Genomic DNA, 24,415 nt, shown 5'->3' with positions numbered 1-24,415 from the left:
CGATTTTTACCTCTTTTGCGATCGTTTTAGGTCGCTTAGAGGTGTTACATGCTGCGATGTCGCTAATGACGCCGGATCTGAGTCACAAACACCGTGACCCCAGCGATATATCGTTAGCGATGTCGCAGCGTGTAAAGCACCCTTTACTGTTATGTATTATTGCTGTGAGCGATTGTGATGTTAACCCTTGTTGTTTTTTTTTGGGGGGGGGGGTTATACTACCTTCCTGCTCTTGCTTTTCTTCTTTGTCTCTTAGGCTAAGTTCACACTTCAGTTGTTTTAAATCCGTCAGGTCCGTCAGCAACGGATCAGTCGTTTTCAAGATGTCAACTGATGCAACGGATGTGTTTTTTACAGGATTCCTTTCACAGGAATCCGGTGAAAAAACTGATCCGTTGCGTCCGTTACATCCGTTATGCGTCCGTTTTTTGACGGATCAGTCATGATCCGTTTGTGTTTGGGACAGCCCAGGGGGTGTGCCAAGCATGCTGGGCATGCTCAGTAGAGCATGACGGAATCCTGCGCTGGATTCCGTCATAAGACGGATTACGACGGAATCCAGCACCATAGACATACATTACAAGCTTGACAGATGGCAACGGATTCCTGATGGGCGCGTTTATTTTGACGGCCCGAAAAACGTTACATTCTGCGTTGCTACCCGCTCGGCGGTCAGTCAAAAACGACGGACCGCGACGCAGCGGATGCAACGCAGGGTCATCAGTCGCAATTCGTCACTAATAGAAGTCTATGGGGAAATACTGGATTCCTGCAAAATATTTTGCAGGATACCGTAATTCCCCAAGGCGACGGATTGTGACTGATGCAAAACAACTGAAGTGTGAACTTAGCCTTACTGTTTGTTCTTGTGAGTTTGCAGTGTGTCTAAGGTTTGGTTTTCCCCTGTCTGTCTTAAGGCCCTGTCACACACACAGATAGATCTGTGGCAGATCTGTGGCAGATCTGTGGCAGATTTGTGGCAGATCTGTGGCTGCAGTGAAATTGTGGACAATCAGTGCCAGGTTTGTGGCTGTGTACAAATGGAACAATATGTCCATGATTTCACTGCAACTATAGATCTGCCAAAGATTTGTGTGTGTGTGTGTGTGTGTGTGTGTGTGTGTGTATATTGCCATCACACTCCTGCCCTTTCCTTCTCTTGGGGTAACAGATCTGATCAGGAGAATATCCAGGCATGGGACTCAGGCATCTCCACCATTAGAGGTAACCCTGAGGTTAGGAATTTCCTAGAGTCCCCAAGCAAGAGGGACAGTATAAGAACCCCTGTCCCTCACTATCCTGTAGTGACATTGTGACACTACTAGGGGGAGTGGAGATTACTGCATTCTGTTTTGTTACTGCATCCACTATGAGCTGTATACATCTGTGTGCAATACTCCCTTTCCTAGTGGAGACTTCAGGTAGCCTGGAATTATATAACTTATTTTATGTGGAATATATAAAAGAAAAAAAGAAGTTCAAACCATTAGAAAAATATATGAAAATATTACTCAGAAAAGTTAGTGAGAAAATGGATTATTACTTACTTGCACGGCTGCTGACATAGATCGATACACCTTTCTCTCTCCGTCACGGAATCTTTCATCTGGTAATAACACGACACTGCAACAGAAATATCAATTATTAATGCACAATTATGCTGTGCTCAGGGGTGTATGTGTATGTGTGTATATATATATATATATATATATAGCCAATTGTCACACCCAGCCCGGTGCCTGAAAGACCCTCAATGCCCCTATGGGGGGGGGGGGGGCATTATAGATCTTGCATCGGGCAGGGATTATGCCCAATTCCCTGTGGTTACCAGCAAAACCCAATCCCATACCCTCTACAAATGGGGGGCAAAAAAAGGTGTAGCTGGAGAATCTATTAACTACACCAATGAATCAATTCTACCAACTCGCTAACTTTTTAAACGTTGTCCAGTAGGGGAATTAATTGCCGCTAAAAATATCTGCTTTTTGAGGTTAATCCCCCCCCCCCTTCCTTGGCCATTGTTTTTTGAACTCCTCATTCTCTCTGCCACGTTTCCCACTTCTCTGAATGACGAAACCTCTCGGTATTGCTATTTTTGGGGGAATTTCAGCAGTGCCTGGGGGAGCAAAATGTGCACAGCATCCTCTTTTTTGGGAGGGGGGGTGGGCATTTTACTTACCCCAGTCCGGATTGTCCTTGTTGTTGCAGTAACGGGCATCATCCGGTAGTGGATACAAGTAGTGAGCGCAGTTACACATTTTCACCATCCCCTCCTGGAAACATGAGCGCAGGCAAGACTGGAGAGGAAAAAATTAGAATGTACATATACATAGTATATAAAGGCATAAAAAGCACCCTAGTTTCTCCAAAATGGGAGTGAGGGGGGACAACCTACAAAGGATTATAGTACAGAACAGTTTTTCATTGGCTGCATGATGCCCATACATTACATTGAAGAAGCTTCATATTTTTTCAGGCTCCACTTTTCTGGAGATCAATTTGAGACCATGCAGCCTAATAAATGAGTTTTTTAGGCAGCAAGTCTATAGCAACCAGTTTGTCTCATCTTTCCCATAAACATTCAGGCTGAGCTCCTGAGCCTGCAGGAGGACTCCAGAGGGGGAGGCGTAAGCACTGAGGACCCCACCTACAAAGGCCCGCACCGCCGCACACATCAATCAAAGTGCAGGGCGTTTCTGCAACTTTGATTACAGACAGGGTCGGACAGGGCTCTTCTGCGATATCTGCAGGCACAGGACAGGGCTCTTCTGCGCTATCTGCAGGCACAGGACAGGGCTCTTCTGCGCTATCTGCAGGCAGAAGAGCCCTGTCCTGTGCCTGCAGATAGCGCAGAAGAGACCTGTCCTGTGTCTGCAGATAGCGCAGAAGAGACCTGTCCTGTGCCTGCAGATAGCGCACAAGAGACCTGTCCTGTGCCTGCAGATAGCGCAGAAGAGACCTGTCCTGTGCCTGCAGATAGCGCACAAGAGACCTGTCCTGTGTCTGCAGATAGCGCAGAAGAGACCTGTCCTGTGCCTGCAGATAGCGCACAAGAGACCTGTCCTGTGCCTGCAGATAGCGCAGAAGAGACCTGTCCTGTGCCTGCAGATAGCGCACAAGAGACCTGTCCTGTGCCTGCAGATAGCGCAGAAGAGACCTGTCCTGTGTCTGCAGATAGCGCAGAAGAGATCTGTCCTGTGTCTGCAGATAGCGCAGAAGAGACCTGTCCTGTGCCTGCAGATAGCGCAGAAGAGACCTGTCCTGTGCCTGCAGATAGCACAGAAGAGACCTGTCCTGTGCCTGCAGATAGCGCACAAGAGACCTGTCCTGTGCCTGCAGATAGCGCAGAAGAGACCTGTCCTGTGTCTGCAGATAGCGCAGAAGAGATCTGTCCTGTGCCTGCAGATAGCGCAGAAGAGACCTGTCCTGTGCCTGCAGATAGCGCAGAAGAGACCTGTCCTGTGCCTGCAGATAGCGCAGAAGAGACCTGTCCTGTGCCTGCAGATAGCGCAGAAGAGACCTGTCCTGTGCCTGCAGATAGCGCAGAAGAGACCTGTCCTGTGCCTGCAGATAGCGCAGAAGAGACCTGTCCTGTGCCTGCAGATAGCGCACAAGAGACCTGTCCTGTGCCTGCAGATAGCGCAGAAGAGACCTGTCCTGTGTCTGCAGATAGCGCAGAAGAGATCTGTCCTGTGTCTGCAGATAGCGCAGAAGAGACCTGTCCTGTGCCTGCAGATAGCGCAGAAGAGACCTGTCCTGTGCCTGCAGATAGCACAGAAGAGACCTGTCCTGTGCCTGCAGATAGCGCACAAGAGACCTGTCCTGTGCCTGCAGATAGCGCAGAAGAGACCTGTCCTGTGTCTGCAGATAGCGCAGAAGAGATCTGTCCTGTGCCTGCAGATAGCGCAGAAGAGACCTGTCCTGTGCCTGCAGATAGCGCAGAAGAGACCTGTCCTGTGCCTGCAGATAGCGCAGAAGAGACCTGTCCTGTGCCTGCAGATAGCGCAGAAGAGACCTGTCCTGTGCCTGCAGATAGCGCAGAAGAGACCTGTCCTGTGCCTGCAGATAGCGCAGAAGAGACCTGTCCTGTGCCTGCAGATAGCGCAGAAGAGACCTGTCCTGTGCCTGCAGATAGCGCAGAAGAGACCTGTCCTGTGCCTGCAGATAGCGCAGAAGAGACCTGTCCTGTGCCTGCAGATAGCGCAGAAGAGACCTGTCCTGTGCCTGCAGATAGCGCAGAAGAGATCTGTCCTGGGCCTGCAGATAGCGCAGAAGAGACCTGTCCTGTGCCTGCAGATAGCGCAGAAGAGACCTGTCCTGGGCCTGCAGATAGCGCAGAAGAGACCTGTCCTGGGCCTGCAGATAGCGCAGAAGAGACCTGTCCTGGGCCTGCAGATAGCGCAGAAGAGACCTGTCCTGGGCCTGCAGATAGCGCAGAAGAGACCTGTCCTGGGCCTGCAGATAGCGCAGAAGAGACCTGTCCTGGGCCTGCAGATAGCGCAGAAGAGACCTGTCCTGGGCCTGCAGATAGCGCAGAAGAGACCTGTCCTGGGCCTGCAGATAGCGCAGAAGAGACCTGTCCTGGGCCTGCAGATAGCGCAGAAGAGACCTGTCCTGGGCCTGCAGATAGCGCAGAAGAGACCTGTCCTGGGCCTGCAGATAGCGCAGAAGAGACCTGTCCTGGGCCTGCAGATAGCGCAGAAGAGACCTGTCCTGGGCCTGCAGATAGCGCAGAAGAGACCTGTCCTGGGCCTGCAGATAGCGCAGAAGAGACCTGTCCTGGGCCTGCAGATAGCGCAGAAGAGACCTGTCCTGGGCCTGCAGATAGCGCAGAAGAGACCTGTCCTGGGCCTGCAGATAGCGCAGAAGAGCCCTGTCCTGGGCCTGCAGATAGCGCAGAAGAGACCTGTCCTGGGCCTGCAGATAGCGCAGAAGAGCCCTGTCCTGGGCCTGCAGATAGCGCAGAAGAGCCCTGTCCTGTGCCTGCAGACAGCGCAGAAGAGACCTGTCCTGGGCCTGCAGATAGCGCAGAAGAGACCTGTCCTGGGCCTGCAGATAGCGCAGGAGAGACCTGTCCTGGGCCTGCAGATAGCGCAGAAGAGACCTGTCCTGTGCCTGCAGATAGCGCAGAAGAGACCTGTCCTGTGCCTTCAGATAGCGCAGAAGAGACCTGTCCTGGGCCTGCAGATAGCGCAGAAGAGACCTGTCCTGTGCCTGCAGATAGCGCAGAAGAGACCTGTCCTGGGCCTGCAGATAGCGCAGGAGAGACCTGTCCTGGGCCTGCAGATAGCACAGGATTTCTTGTAGCCGCTTATTTATTGTAGTTAGTAATGGAATCTGTTATTTACAGTCAGTCGCAGTTTTTCTTACACACGGACATTCCTTGTCCTAGGAAACCACCGAGTCCATCAGCCAAACAATATTCAAAGAGAAGCAGAACGTTATCCAGCATCTTCACATGGAAACATTTACTAACATTAATCCCCCTCTGCCGCCATCTATCTGGGAAATCCTCTGTAGGGTGCGTGCCCAGCCGTCCACGATCAGTGTGTGCAGCATGTTGGCTGTAGCATGGTTCAGCTGCATCCAAAATGGTGCGTTGTAAGTACAAGCAGTGGATGGATTTCTAGAAATCCCGTGCCCAATGTGCTTCTTGTTTCCGCAGCAAACACTGACCTGCGGATCTTCTTTCTAGACCGCAGCATGTCAATTGTTTGCTGCGTAATCGCATGCTCCTCTGTAGGGAGAACACAAGTGAGAGACCGCAGCGCACTGAAGCCTGATTGTGGGTACTGACAGCTGCGGTCTCCTGCGGAGGAGACTCGCGGCCCCGCAGGTCAGGACCCGCTCCGTGCAGAACACAGTGAGTCCTGATCGTGGGCACATACCCTAAGGGCGGCTTTGCACGTTGCGACATTGCACGTGCGATGTCGATGGGGTAAAATCGAAAGTGACGCACATCCGGCGTCGCAGTCGATATCGCAACGTGTAAAACTTTTTTGATACGATGAACGAGCGCAAAAGCGTCGTTATCGTATCATCGCTGCAGCCTCCGACATTTCCATAATGCCGGTGCAGCGACAGGTGCGATGTTGTTCCTCGCTCCTGCGGCAGCACACATCGCTGTGTGTGAAGCCGCAGGAGCGAGGAACTTCACCTTACCTGCCGCCGGCTGCAATGAGAAGGACGGAGGTGGGCGTGATGTTTACGTCCTGCTCATCTCCGCCCCTCCACTTCAATTGGCCGCCTGCCGTGTGACGTCGCTGTGACGCCGCAGGAAGGAGGCGGGTCGCCGGCCAGAGGGACGTCGCACGGCAGGTATGTGCGTGTGAAACTGCCGTAGCGATAATAATCGCTACGGCAGCTTTCACTAGATATTGCACGTGCGACGGGGGCGGGACTAACGCTGCAGCATCGGTAACACATTGTTACCGATGTCGCAGCGTGCAAAGCCCGCCTAAGAGTCAGTATGTGGAGGTGTGAAGCATTACCACCCAATACACTTTACCATTTGGAGACTCTGGTGAATATTTGTCTTCACTATAGTTTCCAAACTAGTTTTCCATGTTGGTTAAACCCTTCACTAGTCCTGTGTATTCTGACAATACTGCTCTATAGACAGATCAGGCTTTTTTTACATATACAGTATTTATACTGAAGCTCCTCCTGTACTATCATCACATATAGAGGCCCCCTGAAGAGTAATTACATATAGCCTAAGATAATGACACTGACACTGGGGGTACAGGATAATGACACTGACACTGGGGGTACAGGATAATGGCACTGACACTGGGGGTACAGGATAATGACACTGACACTGGGGGTACAGGATAATGACACTGACACTGGGGGTACAGGATAATGACACTGACACTGGGGGTACAGGATAATGACACTGACACTGGGGGTACAGGATAATGATACTGACACTGGGGGTACAGGATAATGATACTGACACTGGGGGTACAGGATAATGACACTGACACTGGGGGTACAGGATAATGACACTGACACTGGGGGTACAGGATAATGACACTGACACTGGGGGTACAGGATAATGATACTGGGGGTACAGGATAATGACACTGACACTGGGAGTACAGGATAATGACACTGACACTGGGGGTACAGGATAATGACACTGACACTGGGAGTACAGGATAATGACACTGACACTGGGGGTACAGGATAATGACACTGACACTGGGGGTACAGGATAATGACACTGACACTGGGGGTACAGGATAATGATACTGGGGGTACAGGATAATGACACTGACACTGGGGTACAGGATAATGACACTGACACTGGGGGTACAGGATAATGACACTGACACTGGGAGTACAGGATAATGACACTGACACTGGGGGTACAGGATAATGACACTGACACTGGAGGTACAGGATAATGACACTGACACTGGGGGTACAGGATAATGACTGACACTGGGGGTACAGGATAATGACACTGACACTGGAGGTACAGGATAATGACACTGACACTGGGGGTACAGGATAATGACTGACACTGGAGGTACAGGATAATGACACTGACACTGGGGGTACAGGATAATGACACTGACACTGGGGGTACAGGATAATGACACTGACACTGGAGGTACAGGATAATGACACTGACACTGGGGGTACAGGATAATGACACTGACACTGGGGGTACAGGATAATGACACTGACACTGGAGGTACAGGATAATGACACTGACACTGGGGGTACAGGATAATGACACTGACACTGGGGGTACAGGATACTGACACTGACACTGGGGGTACAGGATAATGACACTGACACTGGGGGTACAGGATAATGATACTGGGGGTACAGGATAATGACACTGACACTGGGGGTACAGGATAATGGCACTGACACTGGGGGTACAGGATACTGACACTGACACTGCTGGCACAGGATAATGACACTGACACTGGGGGTAGCAATGGGCCCCCCAGCCTTGTGTCCTGTAGCAATGGGCCCCTCTTCCTGTCCCCTATTATGCCATTGTTCACACACACACATTCTCACCTGTCCTCCATTCCTGCGCTGTCCTTACCTTACCAGTCCGCAGGCTCATGGACCCCTCCATGATCTCGTCCGGTGCACGGAGCCGCCGTCGCAGGATGTCATCATGGCTTTACTGCAGTTAAATGCTTTGCGGTGCCGTAAAGCATTTAACTGCAATAAAGAAATGAAGTCACCTGCAGCGGCGGCTCCGTGCACCGGACGGGTCACTGAGGGGGTCTGTGTCTTGCTGTCTGGAGCACCGCGGGAACAAAGGAGAAGAGGTGAGAATGATTTTTTTTTTCCTTCGGCTCCTTGTGAGCGCTTACCTCTGCAGCCCTGCGCGTCCTCTCCTCTGCTGCTCCGTCGGCAGTGTGATGATGGCCGCTGTGTCGGTGCGGGGATGAGCAGCTCCTCCGCCTCCTGTCACCGGCCGCACTGTTCACATGTACGCGCGTCTGAAGGATGCACGTACATTTGAATAGTGCATGGTGCAGGACCTACGGTGAGTCACATGACTGTCTGTGATGTCACCGCAGGTCCTTCTGCACCCGTAAAAACTGCAGCGATAGTACAGAACTTGTGCTATCGCTGCAATTTGTAATTGAAAGGCTGGGGGGGCCCTCAGAGCGTGGGAGGGGGCCCATCAGAGCGCGGGGGCCCTGCCCAGTCTGCCGCACATAATGCCGGCCGTGAAAAACCGGCGGCCCCGCGGCGCTGTACACAGCTCCACACTAATTAAGGCACGTGGGGCCCACTGAGGGCCCGAGGCCTACCGGGGGATTCCCCGGTACCCCGGCGGGCCAGACCGAGCCTGATTACAGATATTTAAGAAACCAAGCATCTGATCTTTCTACGGGTATGCCTGCAATCAGCATCCTAGGCCGAGTATGGTGCTGCCTTTACTTCATATAGCAAAATCCTGCTGGCTGGTTTTCTTTAAAGATTAGGGAACACGGTAGCTCAGTGGTTAGCGCTGTAAGCTGGCTCAGTGGTTAACTCATATTGCAAAATCCTGATGGTTGATTCTCTTTAAAGATTAGGCAGCATGGTGGATCAGTAGTTAGCGCTGTAAGCTGGCTCAGTGATTAGCACTGTACAGTGGCTCAGTGGTTACCTCATATTGCAAAATGCTGATGGTTGATTCTCTTTAAAGATTAGACAGCTCTGTGGTTCAGTGGTTAGCACTGTACAGTGGCTCAGTGGTTAGCATTGTACAATGGCTCGAAGGTTACCTCATATTGCAAAATACTTATGGCTAATTCTCTTTAAAGATTAAGCAGCACGGTGGATCAGTAGTTAGCGCTGTAAGCTGGCTCAGTGCTAAACACTGTACAGTGGCTCAGTAGTTAGCATTGTACAGTAGCTCAGTGGTTACCTCATATTGCAAAATCCTGATGGTTGATTCTCTTTAAAGATTAGGCAGCATGGGGGATCAGTAGTTAGCGCTGTAAGCTGGCTCAGTGATTAGCACTGTACAGTGGCTCAGTGGTTACCTCATATTGCAAAATCCTAATGGTTGACTCTCTTTAAAGATTAAGCAGCACGGTGGTTCAGTGGTTAGCACTGTACAGTGGCTCAGTGGTTAGCACTGTACAATGGTTCAGTGGTTAACATTGTACAATTGCTCAATGGTTACCTCATATAGCAAAATCCTGATGGTTGATTCTCTTTAAAGATTAAGCAGCATGGTGGATCAGTAGTTAGCGCTGTAAGCTGGCTCAGTGGTTAGCAATGTACTGTGATTACCTCAAATTGTAAATTACTGATGGTTGATTATCTTTAAAGATTAGACAGCACTGTGGTTCAGTGGTTAGCACTGTACAGTGGCTCAGTGGTTAGCACTGTACAATGGCTCGAAGGTTACCTCATATTGCAAAATACTTATGGCTGATTCTCTTTAAAGATTAAGCAGCACGGTGGATCAGTAGTTAGCACTGTAAACTGGCTCAGTGCTAAACACTGTACAGTGGCTCAGTAGTTAGCATTGTACAGTAGCTCAGTGGTTACCTCATATTGCAAAATCCTGATGGTTGATTCTCTTTAAAGATTAGGCAACACAGTTGATCAGTAGTTAGTGCTGTAAGCTGGCTCAGTGGTAAGCACTGTACAGTGGCTCAGTAGTTAGCATTGTACTGTAGCTCAGTGGTTACCTCATATTGCAAAATCCTAATGGTTGACTCTCTTTAAAGATTAAGCAGCACGGTGGTTCAGTGGTTAGCACTGTACAGTGGCTCAGTGGTTACCACTGTACAATGGCTCAGTGGTTAATATTGTACAATTGCTCAATGGTTACCTCATATTGCAAAATCCTGATGGTTGATTCTCTTTAAAGATTAAGCAGCACGGTGGATCAGTAGTTAGCGCTGTAAACTGGCTCAGTGCTAAACACTGTACAGTGGCTCAGTAGTTAGCATTGTACAATAGCTCAGTGGTTACCTCATATTGCAAAATCCTGATGGTTGATTCTCTTTAAAGATTAAGCAACATGGTGGATCAGTAGTTAGCGCTGTAAGCTGGCTCAGTGGTTTGCTGTGATTACCTCAAATTGTAAATTACTGATGGTTGATTATCTTTAAAGATTAGACAGCACAGTCGATTAGTGGTTAGCGCTGTACAGTGGCTCAGTTGTTAGCAATGTACAATGGCTCAGTGGTTACCTTATATTGCAAAATTATGGAAGTTGATGCCCTAAAGCATCCACATTTTTTGTAAAAGTGCTGATGTTTCGTGTAACATAAAGTAATTCTTTTTGGCACGATTGGTCATAAAGTCATGTAAAGTCCATTGTAACCCCAGAGATTAAATGCTATTTGCTTGTAAGGTGCAGGTAATATGCAACAGATACAGGCACTCACCAACTATCTTCTCCACTCCTCGGTTTTTGGGCTGCCCGAGCCTCGTTGTGCCAGTCCGATTTCATGCTAATGATTTTTGCAGGACACCAATCAGGCATGAACGCCAGGCGCCCTGAACACTGAACTATTTGTGCGTTCCTCCAGTAACTTTATATTATCACTTTTAAGGACACCAGATCACATTACCACCGTCTACATGGAATGTATTATGGCTAAAAATGATAAGTACTGAGCTGGTTTTAAAAATAATCTTAAAGGGTTTGTCCAAAATGAGAAAAAAGGTTGCACATAATTTTCCAAGAAACAGCGCCACTCTAATGTATAGGATGTGTCTGGAACTGCGGCTTGGCCACATTTTCTTTTATTTTCCCCCCTTTTATTGGAATAAACTTCATGTGTTGTTAAAAAGAATATGATCTATTCTGTGGAGCAAAATCTAGGAACTAAAATGTTGTATCTACATTTATCTTCCTACTTTTGTGTTGTTTTTTTTTTAAACCATAACTTTTTATTAGTAATTAATGTCAGATGTTACATCATACATCATATTGTCATCACATTATCAACAAAAATCACAATAATCTGGGTATTAGAAAGGAAAATAAACAGGGGGGAGGGGGAGGAGGGGATGGGGGGCCTACTTTTGTGTTTACCTGGATTGAGTACGAACTGTTATATTTTTCATAAAGATTTGCCACGGGAATATCGGAGCCATTTAATGTACATGACGAGTATGGAGCCTCTAAATGTTCTGTCTGGTCCTGAAAGAATAAAACAGATGGAAAACAAACAGTATGTGAATTGTTACTCTGATATATTGTTTCCTTTTGAGTTATATAACATGTCCAGAGCAATATGCACCAATAAATCAAGCCTTTATAAAACACTATTACAGTGCGTCGTCAATACATGTCTATGGGGAATAGCGCAGTGCGTTAACGGACTGCGCTATTCTCCATAGTGACGGACTACGCTGAACGCAAGTGTGAAAGTAGCCTAACTGTAGTGGGATAGTAACTGCCTCTCTGTCTGTCTCCCAGTCTCAGTCTGTCTGTCTGTTTCTGTCTGTCTGTTTTTGTCTGTCTGTCTCTGTCTCTGTCTTTCTCTGTGTGTCTGTCTCTGTGTGTCTGTCTTGTCCATCTGTTTCTGTCTGTTTGTTTGTCTCTGTCCGTCTGTCTCTGTCTATCTGTCTCTGTCCATCTATCTGTCTGTTTGTCTGTCTTTCTGTCTGTCTCTAGCTGTCTTTCTGTCTCTGTCTGTCTCTGTCTGTGTGTCTTTCTCTGTGTGTCTCTTTCTGTCTGTTTCCGTCTGTCTCTTTCTGTCTGTGTGTCTGTCTCTGTATGTCTGTCTGTCTCTTTCCCTGTCTGTCTCTGTGTGTCTGTCTGTCTGTGTCTATCTCTCTGTCTGTCTCTGTATCAGTCTCTCTGTCTGTCTCTCTCAATCCTGTGTCTGTCTGTCAGTCTCTTTCCCTGTTTGTCTCTTTCCCCGTCTCTTTTCCCCCGTCTCTTTTCCCCCGTCTCTTTTCCCCCGTCTGTCTCTTCCCCCGTCTGTCTCTTCCCCCGTCTGTCTCTTCCCCGTCTGTCTCTTCCCCGTCTGTCTCTTCCCCGTCTGTCTCTTCCCCGTCTGTCTCTTCCCCGTCTGTATCTTCCCCCGTCTGTCTCTTCCCCCGTCTGTCTCTTCCCCCGTCTGTCTCTTCCCCCGTCTGTCTCTTCCCCCGTCTGTCTCTTCCCCCGTCTGTCTCTTCCCCCGTCTGTCTCTTCCCCCGTCTGTCTCTTCCCCCGTCTGTCTCTTCCCCCGTCTGTCTCTTCCCCCGTCTGTCTCTTCCCCCGTCTGTCTCTTCCCCGTCTGTCTCTTTCCCCGTCTGTCTCTTTCCCCGTCTGTCTCTTTCCTCGTCTGTCTCTTTCCCTGTCTCTTTCCTTCTCTGTCTATTTCCCTATCTTTTTTCTTGTCTCTGTCTCTTTCCCTGTCTCTTTCCCCATCTGTCTTTTTCTCCGTCTGTCTCTTTCTCTTTCCCCGTCTGTCTCTGTCTCTTTCCCTGTTTCTTTCCTGTCTCTTTCCCTGTCTGTCTCTGTCTGTGTCTTTCCCTGTCTGCCTCTGTTTGTCACTTTGACTGTCTGTCTCTCTCTCTCTGTCTTTCCCTGTCTGTCTCTGTCTGTCTCTCTCTTTCAGTCTCTCTATCCGTCTGCCCACCGACACCTTATTACCTCACACATAAGCTTCTTATACTAACAATTTATTTTGTTCCTATAGCAACCAATCACAGCTGCTATTAATAACCTGTAGTTCCAGGCTCCATTCAGTTTAATGGAGGCAGTTTTTTTGGAGAGTAACTGTAAGGCGGGGATTACATTTTCCGAAGCTCTGACTTCCTCTTGATGTTCAATTCGTCCGATCGGACGCTGATCTGACACAGGGCTTGCGTGTCGTCATAAAGTCACGTGAGCCCTAGGAGAGCGAGTGCCGACACCACTGGAGCAGCATCAACACTGAAGGTGAGTATACAGTGTCCATTTTAGGATATGATCATATATCAGTGTCAAACATCAGAAATACCGTTTGACAACTGACTCTGACATCTGCTCACTGACTCTGACAACTGACTCTCAGTTGTCAGAGTCAGTTGTCAAACGGTATTACTGATGTTTGACACTGATATATGATCATATCCTAAAATGGACACTGTATGGGGGAAACACTCTAAGTGAGAAGTGATTGTTTGACTAATTCGAAACTTTACCCCATAAACCAAAGGATTGTATAACGCACTGGACTATCCGAGGATTTTAAAAACTATTTAATATCAAAGACTTTTATTACCTGAGATCTTAAATTATCCAATAATTACAAAACACTAAAACTACAGTTTTAAGAAACAACTAGAGGGTTGGAAGTTTTTCTAAAACACTAGACCACCAGGGACTTTATAAACCACTAGTTAACCAGGGGACTATTCCTCATTAAATATCCAAGGAATATTTAGAGAATGAGAAACCAAAAAAAGAACACAACTTCTTCTTTTGGTGATTTCTCATTAAATTAAAACAATGATTGTCCTTATACAAGGAAAGACATTCCAAGAGCCCAAAGCTAAGATTCGAGTGCCCCTTTTATACTGAAGATATGGCCGATCCTGGTCACATTTCATGGTCAGATCCTGAAAATACATTTATAGACACGAGCGTTCTGTTTCTTGCCGTGACGCCTCCCCTCTCCCCGGGAGGTTGAGAACTTAAAAGTCAACAAGTAAGATAACATCCACTTCCAAGTAAAGAACATTGTTATAATAACAGCCATAAACATCTTACTGAAAAATCTATTATGAGACTCTCTTAGGTCGGATTCACCCAGTTTTAACCAAACCAGAAACTGGCCGACGTCCAATCAGATAAAATTGTTCTATGTACTTTTCAATCAACATACCACGAGGACGCCTATGGAGGTCTCAGTCCCAGGCATGGCATAAATCCCCAGGTCCTTAAGGAATGGAAAGCTTCTCTGCTGGTGAAGAATAAGTCTGGCAGCGGCCGTACTCTGCAGAAACGGAATGTATTCTTCCTGGTCAATGTCAAGAACCACCTTCAGACCTGCGGGAAGGAACTAAATACTGTTACATCATGTCCAACTGGTACAGAAGACCAAGAAAATGTTCTAAAATGGGGCTCAAAATAAGGAATACCGATGAAAGAGGGGTCTATGTCTTCTATTGTATCCCTTTAAGGGATAGTTCCATTTCCATTCCATCTCTTTTTCTTATAGTGTCTCCACTTAAAAGGGATTTTTATGTAAAAAAAAAATGACCTAAGTAAAAAGTCATTTTAATTGATTATGGGGTCATGCCTTCTGATTGAGCACTTCTTCTCATCAGCCTTAGACAATTTTAATTCTTTATCTATCTGCCCATAAGTTGGAGGGTTTTTAAACCCAAAGAGAGGTAGTAGATTAGACAGGGACCCAACAAAGTGAGGTTGCTTTGCCGTGGGCTGTTGGGCTCACATAAAACTGGCCATTAGAGTAGGCAGGGACCCATCATAAGAGATACGTCTTGATGTTGGCTGTTGGGCTCACATAAAACTGGCCATTAGAGTAGGCAGGGACCCAACATAAGAGATACGCCTTGATGTTGGCTGCTGGGCTCACATAAATCCGGCCTTTTTTATATGCTACGTATCCCATTTTTTATATGTATATTCTTTGCTATGCTCCCTATCAGAACTGTAATATATCATAAGAATAAGAATCATTCCCAATTGCTCAGCCCTAAAACAAAACTTAGCTACTGACATTGGACGGAACACCCAGATTTTTTAATAGGTGGGTGTCCCAGAGGTAGGACCCCACCTAACATACTTGTGTCAAATCTAAGCAAAAAATAAGATAGTTAGACCCATAGGACTTTAGTAGATGTAGTAGGTACCAAGTATATATTATATTATGTGCTGTAGGATGGCACATATGGTCATGTAATATGGCTCACTGATTTAATATATCACATATAAAAGTTGATTTAGTGGGGGAAATGGTTTAAAAAAAAAATTAGGACTGGTAAGATGTCTTCTCCTCTTGGTCTTACACTGATCTGAGGTTACGTCAAACTCAAATTCAGAGCATTTTTCCAATTTCCGCTGTTTTCCTGTTAACTCTCAGGCTAAATAGTAGACAGGATATTCTCAATTATTCTAAAATGAGCCCGTCATGTAAAATCACTGACCTCTGATTTAATATATGATAGGTAAAGCGTTATGGCAGAGATGGAAATAGGTCAAATAAATTCGAGACTTGTGAGATCTTCTCTTCTTCTAATTCTGATCTGAAGTTACATCAAATTTCTATACATTTATTGCTATTTTCCTGGTGGTTTGCAGACTAAATAACAGACATTATGTAACGTTGCATCCCTGTAATCCTTGCTCTCCACTCTGGCAGCGACACGCTGTCACTTACTGCCACGGCCGGCTCCTGCCACGCTATACAGCGTCCCTTTGCTCCTCCACGTGGGTGCCTCCTCCCCCGCCTTCCGTGCCTGTGTGCACAGCACAGGGCCTTTGTGAGTACTCCTGGGGGGTGCGCACGAAAAAACTACCCTTTCCTTAAAGGACCAGCGAGCCACTCCTATGAAGTGCCTTTCAGAGTCTCTGGGTATTTAAGGCACACTCCCACTGGGGAAGGTGCCTGTTAAACACCCTTAGTTTTGTTAGTCAGTTGTTCTCTGTCTAGTTAGTTGTCAGGTCACCCACCCATCCCTTCTTGTGTTTGTCACTGCCTGTACTTTGTTGGGTTGCAGCCCATCTAGCCCTGTTGGCACCTGGTCCCAGTCCTATCCCTGCCTGTATCTGGTTCCAGTTTGTTTTGCCTTGGTGGCACCTGGTTCCTGTCCTGACTGTACCTGGTCCCAGTCCGTGCTGCCCTGTTGGCACCTGGTTCCAGTCCTGTCCTGCCTGTATTTGGTGCAAGTCGGTCCTTCCCTGTTGGCACCTGGTTCCAGTCCTGCCCCTGCCTGTACCTGCTACCAGTTTGCCCTGCCTTGATCGTACTATTGATTGTGTCCATTCTGGCTGTGCCATCTGCCTTGTTAGTGACTCTGCCTGTCCGTCCTGTCTGTGCTGTCTGCCTCAAGCCACCCTGGTGGTCCCTGTCTGCACTTGAGACTCTGTCCTGTCTGCTCCTGTGTCTGCCCCTACCCAAAGGGTCAGCTGCCACAGTCCCGGACTTTACCCCACAAAAGGGTAAGCCCAGGGTTTTCCGTGGTCCAGTGGGCCCACTTTTGCTCACCGCAGTACCATCTCCGGCGGTGAGTTACACATTATTTCCTAAAAGCACACTGCTTTCCAGAATTTCACATAAGCCTTTCACAATTTGCTATTAAGATGATATTAAAAGTGGCAGCAACCAGCAGAAGTTTGATTACAGCTCTAAAGGTGACTGGGAAAGTTGCCATTCTGTAACTACTGCTTTGAGATCAGTTAGAGATAAGTAAAGCATTTGTAACGTTACTCAATATTTCTTGTGGTTTTAACCAGTAACATAATGTTCAGCCAAAGGGCTCGTGAAACTATTTTAGCTCAGACTGATTTTTCCACGCGTTGTAGTTAAAAAGAACACAATTTATCAGAAGACTGAACTCATAAAAATGAAACAAAAAGAAAAAGTAATTAAAGTCTTAAAATTGCCATCACCAGTGTCCTGGTGGCTCTTTACCTATTTATTCAAGGAGCAGTATGAGGATCGGAGCAAAAGTTAAAGTCAACTCAAAGTTTCAAAAACTTTTGCACTTTCTTAATTCATTCATGTTGTATTTGTAAGAGAACAATTTACACAACTTTAATTTCCTATATATCCAAACTGTAATTTTATCATTCAAAGAAGACGAATCATAATTAAAGTCTTTACTTTTGGATTAATTCTTGGGTTGGAAAAATAAAAACTTGGAAAAAAGAACTCAATATGAACACAGCCTTAACAGAATGTAATGATACATTTCATATTTTGTATCTTATGATAAAAAAAGTAGAGTATTTTATCATTTCTGTACAAAGATTCATTTATATATTAAAATTAAATTATTAAAGATTTACCTTACTTTAATAATATTTTGAGTATAGGCATGGTGGCGTGGAAAATCAAATTCTCACTAAATGCCTAAATGCCCGTTCCCCACAAAGGCCAAGATGATACATACTAACCTGACTTATTTCCTTTTTCCTATTTTATGTTCCTGAGAAAATGTCCACTAAGAATTTGACTGATGTTATAACGGAGCAATCATATAACAGCTGTGTATTTAGAAAATGTTAATACTCTGTTTCCCCAAAAATAGGACCTACCGTACTCTGAAAATAAGCCCTGGTAGGCTTTTGGGGCCTTTATGGAGTATGCTTAAAATATACAGTTGCCTATATCTATCTATCTATCTATCTATCTATCTATCTATCTATCTATCTACTGCTCAAAGAATAAAGGGAATACTAAAATACCATTGTGCTGTTTAAGTGTTTCCCTTATTTTTTAGAGCAGTGTATATACAGTACAGACCAAAAGTTTGGACACACCTTCTCATTCAAAGAGTTTTCTTTATTTTCATGACTCTGAAAATTGTATATTCACATTCAAGGCATCAAAACTTTGAATTTAACATGTGGAATGAAATACTTAAAAAAGTGTGAAACAACTGAAAATATGTCGTATATTCTAGTTTCAAAGTAACCACCTTTTGCTTTGATTACTACTTTGCACACTCTTGGCATTCTCTTGATGAGCTTCAAGAGGTAGTCACCGGAAATGGTTTTCCAACCATCTTGAAGGAGTTCCCAGATATGCTTAGCACTTGTTGGCCCTTTTGCCTTCACTCTGCGGTCCAGCTCACCCCAAACCATCTCGATTGGGTTCAGGTCTGGTGACTGTGGAGACCAGGTCATCTGGCGTAGCAGCCCATCACTCTCCTTCTTAGTCAAATAGCCCTTACACAGCCTGGAGGTGTGTTTGGGGTCATTGTCCTGTTGAAAAATAAATGATGGTCCAACTAAACGCAAACCGGATGGAACAGCATGCCGCTGTAAGATGCTGTGGTAGCCATGCTGGTTCTGTATGCCTTCAATTTTGAATAAATCTCCAACAGTGTCACCAGCAAAGCCCCCCCACACCATCACACCTCCTCCTCCATACTTCACGGTGGGAACCAGCCATGTAGACTCCATCCGTTCACCTTTTCTACAAAGACACAGTGGTTGGATCCAAAGATCTCAAATTTGGACTCATCCGACCAAAGCACAGATTTCCACTGGTCTAATGTCCATTCCTTGTGTTCTTTAGCCCAAACAAGTCTCTTCCGCTTGTTGCCTGTCCTTAGCAGTGGTTTCCTAGCAGCTATTTTACCATGAAGGCCTGCTGCACAAAGCCTCCTCTTAACAGTTGCTCTAGAGATGAGAAGGTGTGTCCAAACTTTTGGTCTGTACTGTATATATATATATATATATATATATATATATATATATATATATATATATATATGTATATATGTATGCCCTACTCCGAAAATAAGCCCTAGCTGCGGTTCCGTAAGGAAGTGTTCAAGCAGCTAAAAAAGATAAAGAATAGAGCAGGGCTCTTCATCAAAGAAGGCAAACATCCCCAGAAGAAAGCAAAGGACCCCCCCCCCCCAAAAAAAAATAGCAACCCCCCCCCCCCCCCCAGAGGAAAGCAGACACCCCCAAAAGAAAGCAGGCACTCCCAAAAGAAGGCAAACTCCCCACCAAAAAAAAAAGAAAAAAATTGCACTCACCAGACCCCAATTACAGTTGGCAAGTGCCGATGGTGGATGGGCTCTCACACAGAGGTCTGCGTCAATGTCAGGTTCCTCGCCTTTCCAGCTACATTACAATGCAGCTCTCAAACAGATTGGCTACCAGTATCACTCCACCCAAGAGATACTGCTTTCAGTCACCAGGGGGAGCCAACCACTGTAGAACACAGGTGGACCTGACAGTGATGCAGATCTGAATGTGAGAGCCCATTCACTTGCCAACTCTAATTGTTTGGGATCTGGTAAGTGCGATTCTTTTAGGGGGTATCTGCTTTCCTTTGGGTGTAAACTTAGCAGTACATAAAGAATAATACATTTAAGCAAAAAATGTAACCCTTTGTAAATATGGTCTGTACCCTCCACTATAGGACGGGTTCTGCACCACGAGAATAGCAGATCAGATAAGACAATGTGCATCTGAACCACTAATAGGAATAACACAAAATGTTGATGCTCCGCAATGTGATGATATGACTATATTTGAATAAATGTTGATTTTTATTTTTTTTTTTTGTTCAAGAATAAATGTGGATTGTTGTTCATGGGAAAATATAAGACATCCCCTGAAAATAAGCCCTGGCAAATAATAATATTAGACCCGATCTAATTTTATGGGAAACACAGGTATACAAAAGTTCTCCAAAAGTTTTTCCAGTAAAAAGTGTTTGAAATAAAAGTGTTATGAAATAAGCAGTTGTTTAGGAAATAGCACAACCTTTGAACACAGGTTTAGTCGGGTACTGCAGCTTTGTCACATTCACTTGAATAGGGCTGCGATATCAAACTCAGCCCATAAATAGGTTAATAGCAGTAGAGCTCTTATTTTTTTCAAGACGTCCTTGTTGAAACATGTCATCTCAAGATACCATCAACATGAAGATGTGGGTCATTGTAGCCCTAGAAGGCATCTTATATGTCAAACATAAATATGACAGTAATGTAGCATAAGTGCGGCAACAAAAAGAGACATCACACTGTATAAACCATAAATACAAGGGATACAATCTGAATATAAACAGCGATGAAACGAGTTATTACATGTTTTCAAAGAACATTTATATAATTGCAAGACTCTAGTAAAGAAGCAACAAATTGCCCTTGGCCTCCATTGTTGAGGGAGCAGCTCCTTCACGAGAACTGCAGAGTCAGGCTTTAGCACTGCATGCCATTTTTAGGCGCTATATACTGCCATTGTCGGGGCAACGTATGGCCGTATTGTTTGAGCGGTATATTACACTTTTATTTTGGTTTTGTATTTTATGTCCTCTGTGTTAGTTTTTGTTACTTATTTATGGCTGTGTTATTTGGACATTGAATGTCACTGTTGTTTCGGCGTTCTATGGCACTTCTCTTTGTGCATTGGATGGCGCTTTTCTTGTGTTATTGGATGGCACTATTTTTAGGATACTGTATGCCACTGTTATTATAGTGTATAGCACTAATACAAGTTTACTGTATGGCACTATTGCTAACATACGGTATCACTTTTAGGCCTTATACCCACAGGACTTTTTTTTCATACTTTTTTTAACCGATAAAAAATAAGGAAAATGCATCCCAGCAAAGTCTATCAGAATCGTGACATGCTGTGCCCACAGTGCTTTTTTTCCTTGCTTTTTTTGTTGCTGAAAAAAGAAGCGACATGTCAATTGTTTCTGCTTTTTTCCCTCTCTCAATACTTAAGAAGAAGCACGAAAAGAAGCATGAAAGCATGAAAAGAAGCATCAAAAGAAGCGTGAAAAGAAGCAAGAAAAAAGCATGAAAATAAAACATGAAAAGAAGCATGAAAAAAACATGAAAAGAAGCAAGAAAAAAATCATGAAAAGAAGCAAGAAAAATAAAGCATGAAAAGAAGCATGAAAAAAACAAGAAAAAAAAAGCATGAAGGCATGAAAAAAAAGCATGAAAAGAAGCAAGAAAAAAAAGCATGAAAGCATGAAAAAAAGCATGAAAAGAACCATAAAAAAAGCATGAAAAGAAGCATGAAAAGAGGCATGAAAAAAGCCTGAAAGCATGAAAAAAAACATTAAAAGAAACATGAAAAGAAGCATGAAAAAAGCATGAAAACAAGCATGAAAAAAGCAAGAAAAAAGCATGAAAAGAAGCATGAAAAAAAGCATACAAGCATGAAAAGAAACATGAAAATAAGCATGAAAAAAACATGAAAATAAGAATGAAAAAAGCATGAAAAGAAGCACAAAAAAGCAGTTTTTTTGTGCTGAAAAAAAAGCACTGTGGGCACATAGCCTTAAATGTACAAAAGCACTGTTATATATGTTGCTGTATAGCACTATTATTATGGTTCTATATAGCGCTATTAATGTGGTACTGTACCCACTGTTGTTAGATTATTGAATGCTGCTATTGATAGATTACTATATAGCAGTATTATTAGGATACTGTATGCCACTGTTATTATTATAGCACTGTATAGCACTAATACAAGTTTACTGTATGGCACTATTATTATGGTAGTGTATGACACCGTTATTAGATTATTGAATACCAATACTAACAGATTAAGATATAGCAGTATTATTAGGATATTGTATGCCACTATTATTATAGGGCTGTATAGCACTAATACGAGTTTACTCTATTCTGTTTGGGCATTTGATGGCGCTATTCTTGTCTTATTGTATGACACTATTTTTTGGATACTGTATGCCACTGTTATTATAGTGTATAGCACTAATCCAAGTTTACTGTATGGCACTACTATTAACATACTGTATTACTATTAAAGTACAAAAGCATTGCTATATATGTTGCCATATAGCGTTATTATGGTACTAAATGGCACTATTATTATGGTACTATATGGCACTAGTATTATTGTATTGTATGGCACTGTTATTAGATTATTGAATACCACTATTAATAGATTACCATATAGCAGTATTATTAGGATACTGTATGCCATTGTTATAGCACTGTATATCACTAATACAAGTTTACTGTATGGCGCTATTTTTATGGTAGTGTATGACACTATTAGATTATTAAATATCAGTATTAATAGATTACTATATAGCAGCATTATTAGGATATTGTATGCCACTATTATTATAGCACTGTATACCACTAATACAAGTTTACTGTATGGCACTATTACTAACATACTATATCACTATTATTAACATACTCTATCACTATTAAAGTATAAAAGCACTGAGATACACATGTTGCCATATAGCACTATTGTTATGGTACTGAATGGCACTGTTATTAGATTATTAAATACCACTATTAATAACTTATTATATAGCAGTATTATTAGGATACTGTATGGCACAATGTTATGGTATTTTTTGGCACTATTAGAATATTGTGGGGAACTATTATTATGGTACTGTACTATATAGCTAAATAAGAGAAATATACTATATATTATTGTTAGATACTCTATAACACTATAGTTGTGGTATTGTATGGTGCCATATGGCATTATTATTATAGTACTGTACAGCTCAATAGTGTTATAGAGTATCCTAATGTTAGTGGTTACTATATGGAACTAGTATACAACACTGTATGACACTATTTTTAGGTTACTATATGGCACTAATAGTAAAATGCTTTATTGCATTCTTCTTATTGTATCATATGGAACTAGTTTTTAGATACTATGTGACACAATTAGGCTCAGGATCCTCTGTGGCCCTCAGTCCACCTGTGCATCTTTATCATACCTGCAGGTCATTATTAGGGTATTGATATCAGGACATTAGAAAAATAAACTCTCCATGCGGAGTACAGCGAGGAGTGGACACAGGAGACATTGAGATAATCTGGGCACTGGCTCTGAATACAAGAGTCCAAGAGAGATAAAACCTTGTTACATGGACAACTATTTCTGGTTCCCATTCAGCGCTCAGATTTTATTTCCATATTGTATTTTAAGACGTTGAAAAAGAACTTTAGAGAGATCTGCTCAGGCCTGAGGATTTGCAATTGATACAAACTGATACCTACAAATTTAACGAGAAGTTTCTGGACCCAAAGCAAAGCCTGGATCAGGCCAGCACCTGCCGTGTGCCCTTCATGACATTAGATAGGGGACATCCCGCAATCAAATCATTAAGATCACATGATTCCTTTTACCGCACCTTAAAGTGAACACATCAATATTAAAAGAGAGGACTGGTGAGCTCATCATTACAGGCAAAGTGGATACGCTTTGCTCCAAGAAGCGCATGGATCAGCCAAAGCTGGTGGATGAGGTTAACTTTTTGGAAATAAGTTCAATATAGTTATTAATCTATTTCTTTATGGTAGTTCATTTTTACAATGTCACATTTTATGCAAAAATGACTATTAGTGTGCAACATTGATACATTGGTCTCCTCAGGACTTTTACAATGTTGGGATACTGTGTGGGCTCTCACACAGAGATCTGGGTTGCTGTCAGGTCTCTCACTGTTACTGCTACATTGTACTGCAGCTCTCACAAACAGATCAGGTACCAGTGTATCTCTGTGCAAGTAATACTGCTTCCAGTCACCAGGGGGAGCCACTGCTGTGGAACACAGATCTGTATGTGAGAGCCCATTCACCTGCCAACTCTAATTGTGTAGGGTCTGGTAAGTGCGATTCTTTTAGGGAGTATCTGCTTTCTTTAGGGGGTAAACTTAGCAGTACATAAAGAATGATACATTGAAGCAGGTCATTTAAACCTTTGTAAATATGGTCTGTACCCACCACTAAAAGACGGGTTCTGCACTATGAGAATAGCAGATCAGATAAGACAACGTGCATCTGAGCCAGTAATAGGAGTAACACAAAATGTAGATGTTCCAGCATATCATGACATGAATAGATTTCAATAAAATGTTGACTTCTGTTTGTTGAAGAATAAATATGGACCCTGTCTTATTATATATATATATATATACTGTGTGTGTGTGTATGTGTGTGTATATACAGTCATATGAAAAAGTTTGGGCACCCCTATTGATGTTATCCTTTTTTCTTTATAACAATTTGGGTTTTTGCAGCAGCTATTTTATTTCAGTTTCATATATCTAATAACTGATGGACTGAGTAATATTTCTGGACTGAAATGAGGTTTATTGTACTAACAGAAAATGTGCAATCTGCATTTAAACAAAATTTGACAGGTGCAAAAGTATGGGCACCTCAACATAAAAGTGACAATATTTTGTAGATCCTCCTTTTGCAAAAATCACAGCCTCTAGTCGCTTATTGTAGCTTTTAATGAGTTCCTGGATCCTGGATGAAG

The 24,415-nt window shown here is 44.1% G+C and overlaps 1 protein-coding gene across 2 annotated transcripts in view; it reads right to left on the bottom strand.

The window, feature by feature from the left end:
- The window catches only part of SCNN1B (sodium channel epithelial 1 subunit beta), a 128,968-nt gene that overhangs the window by 15,522 nt on the left and 89,031 nt on the right, over positions 1-24,415 (bottom strand). For both annotated transcript variants that reach the window (XM_075318125.1, XM_075318126.1), the window contains exons 6-9: positions 14,298-14,461; positions 11,531-11,638; positions 2,180-2,297; positions 1,548-1,623 (exon numbers count right to left, since the gene is read on the bottom strand). In XM_075318125.1, coding sequence (XP_075174240.1) covers positions 1,548-1,623; positions 2,180-2,297; positions 11,531-11,638; positions 14,298-14,461 — 466 coding nt within the window. The remainder of the gene's footprint in view (positions 1-1,547; positions 1,624-2,179; positions 2,298-11,530; positions 11,639-14,297; positions 14,462-24,415) is intronic.

This window comes from Anomaloglossus baeobatrachus, chromosome 7, assembly GCF_048569485.1.
Source record: "Anomaloglossus baeobatrachus isolate aAnoBae1 chromosome 7, aAnoBae1.hap1, whole genome shotgun sequence".
NCBI lineage: Eukaryota > Metazoa > Chordata > Amphibia > Anura > Aromobatidae > Anomaloglossus > Anomaloglossus baeobatrachus.
This window is presented reverse-complemented; position numbering and strand designations above follow the sequence as displayed.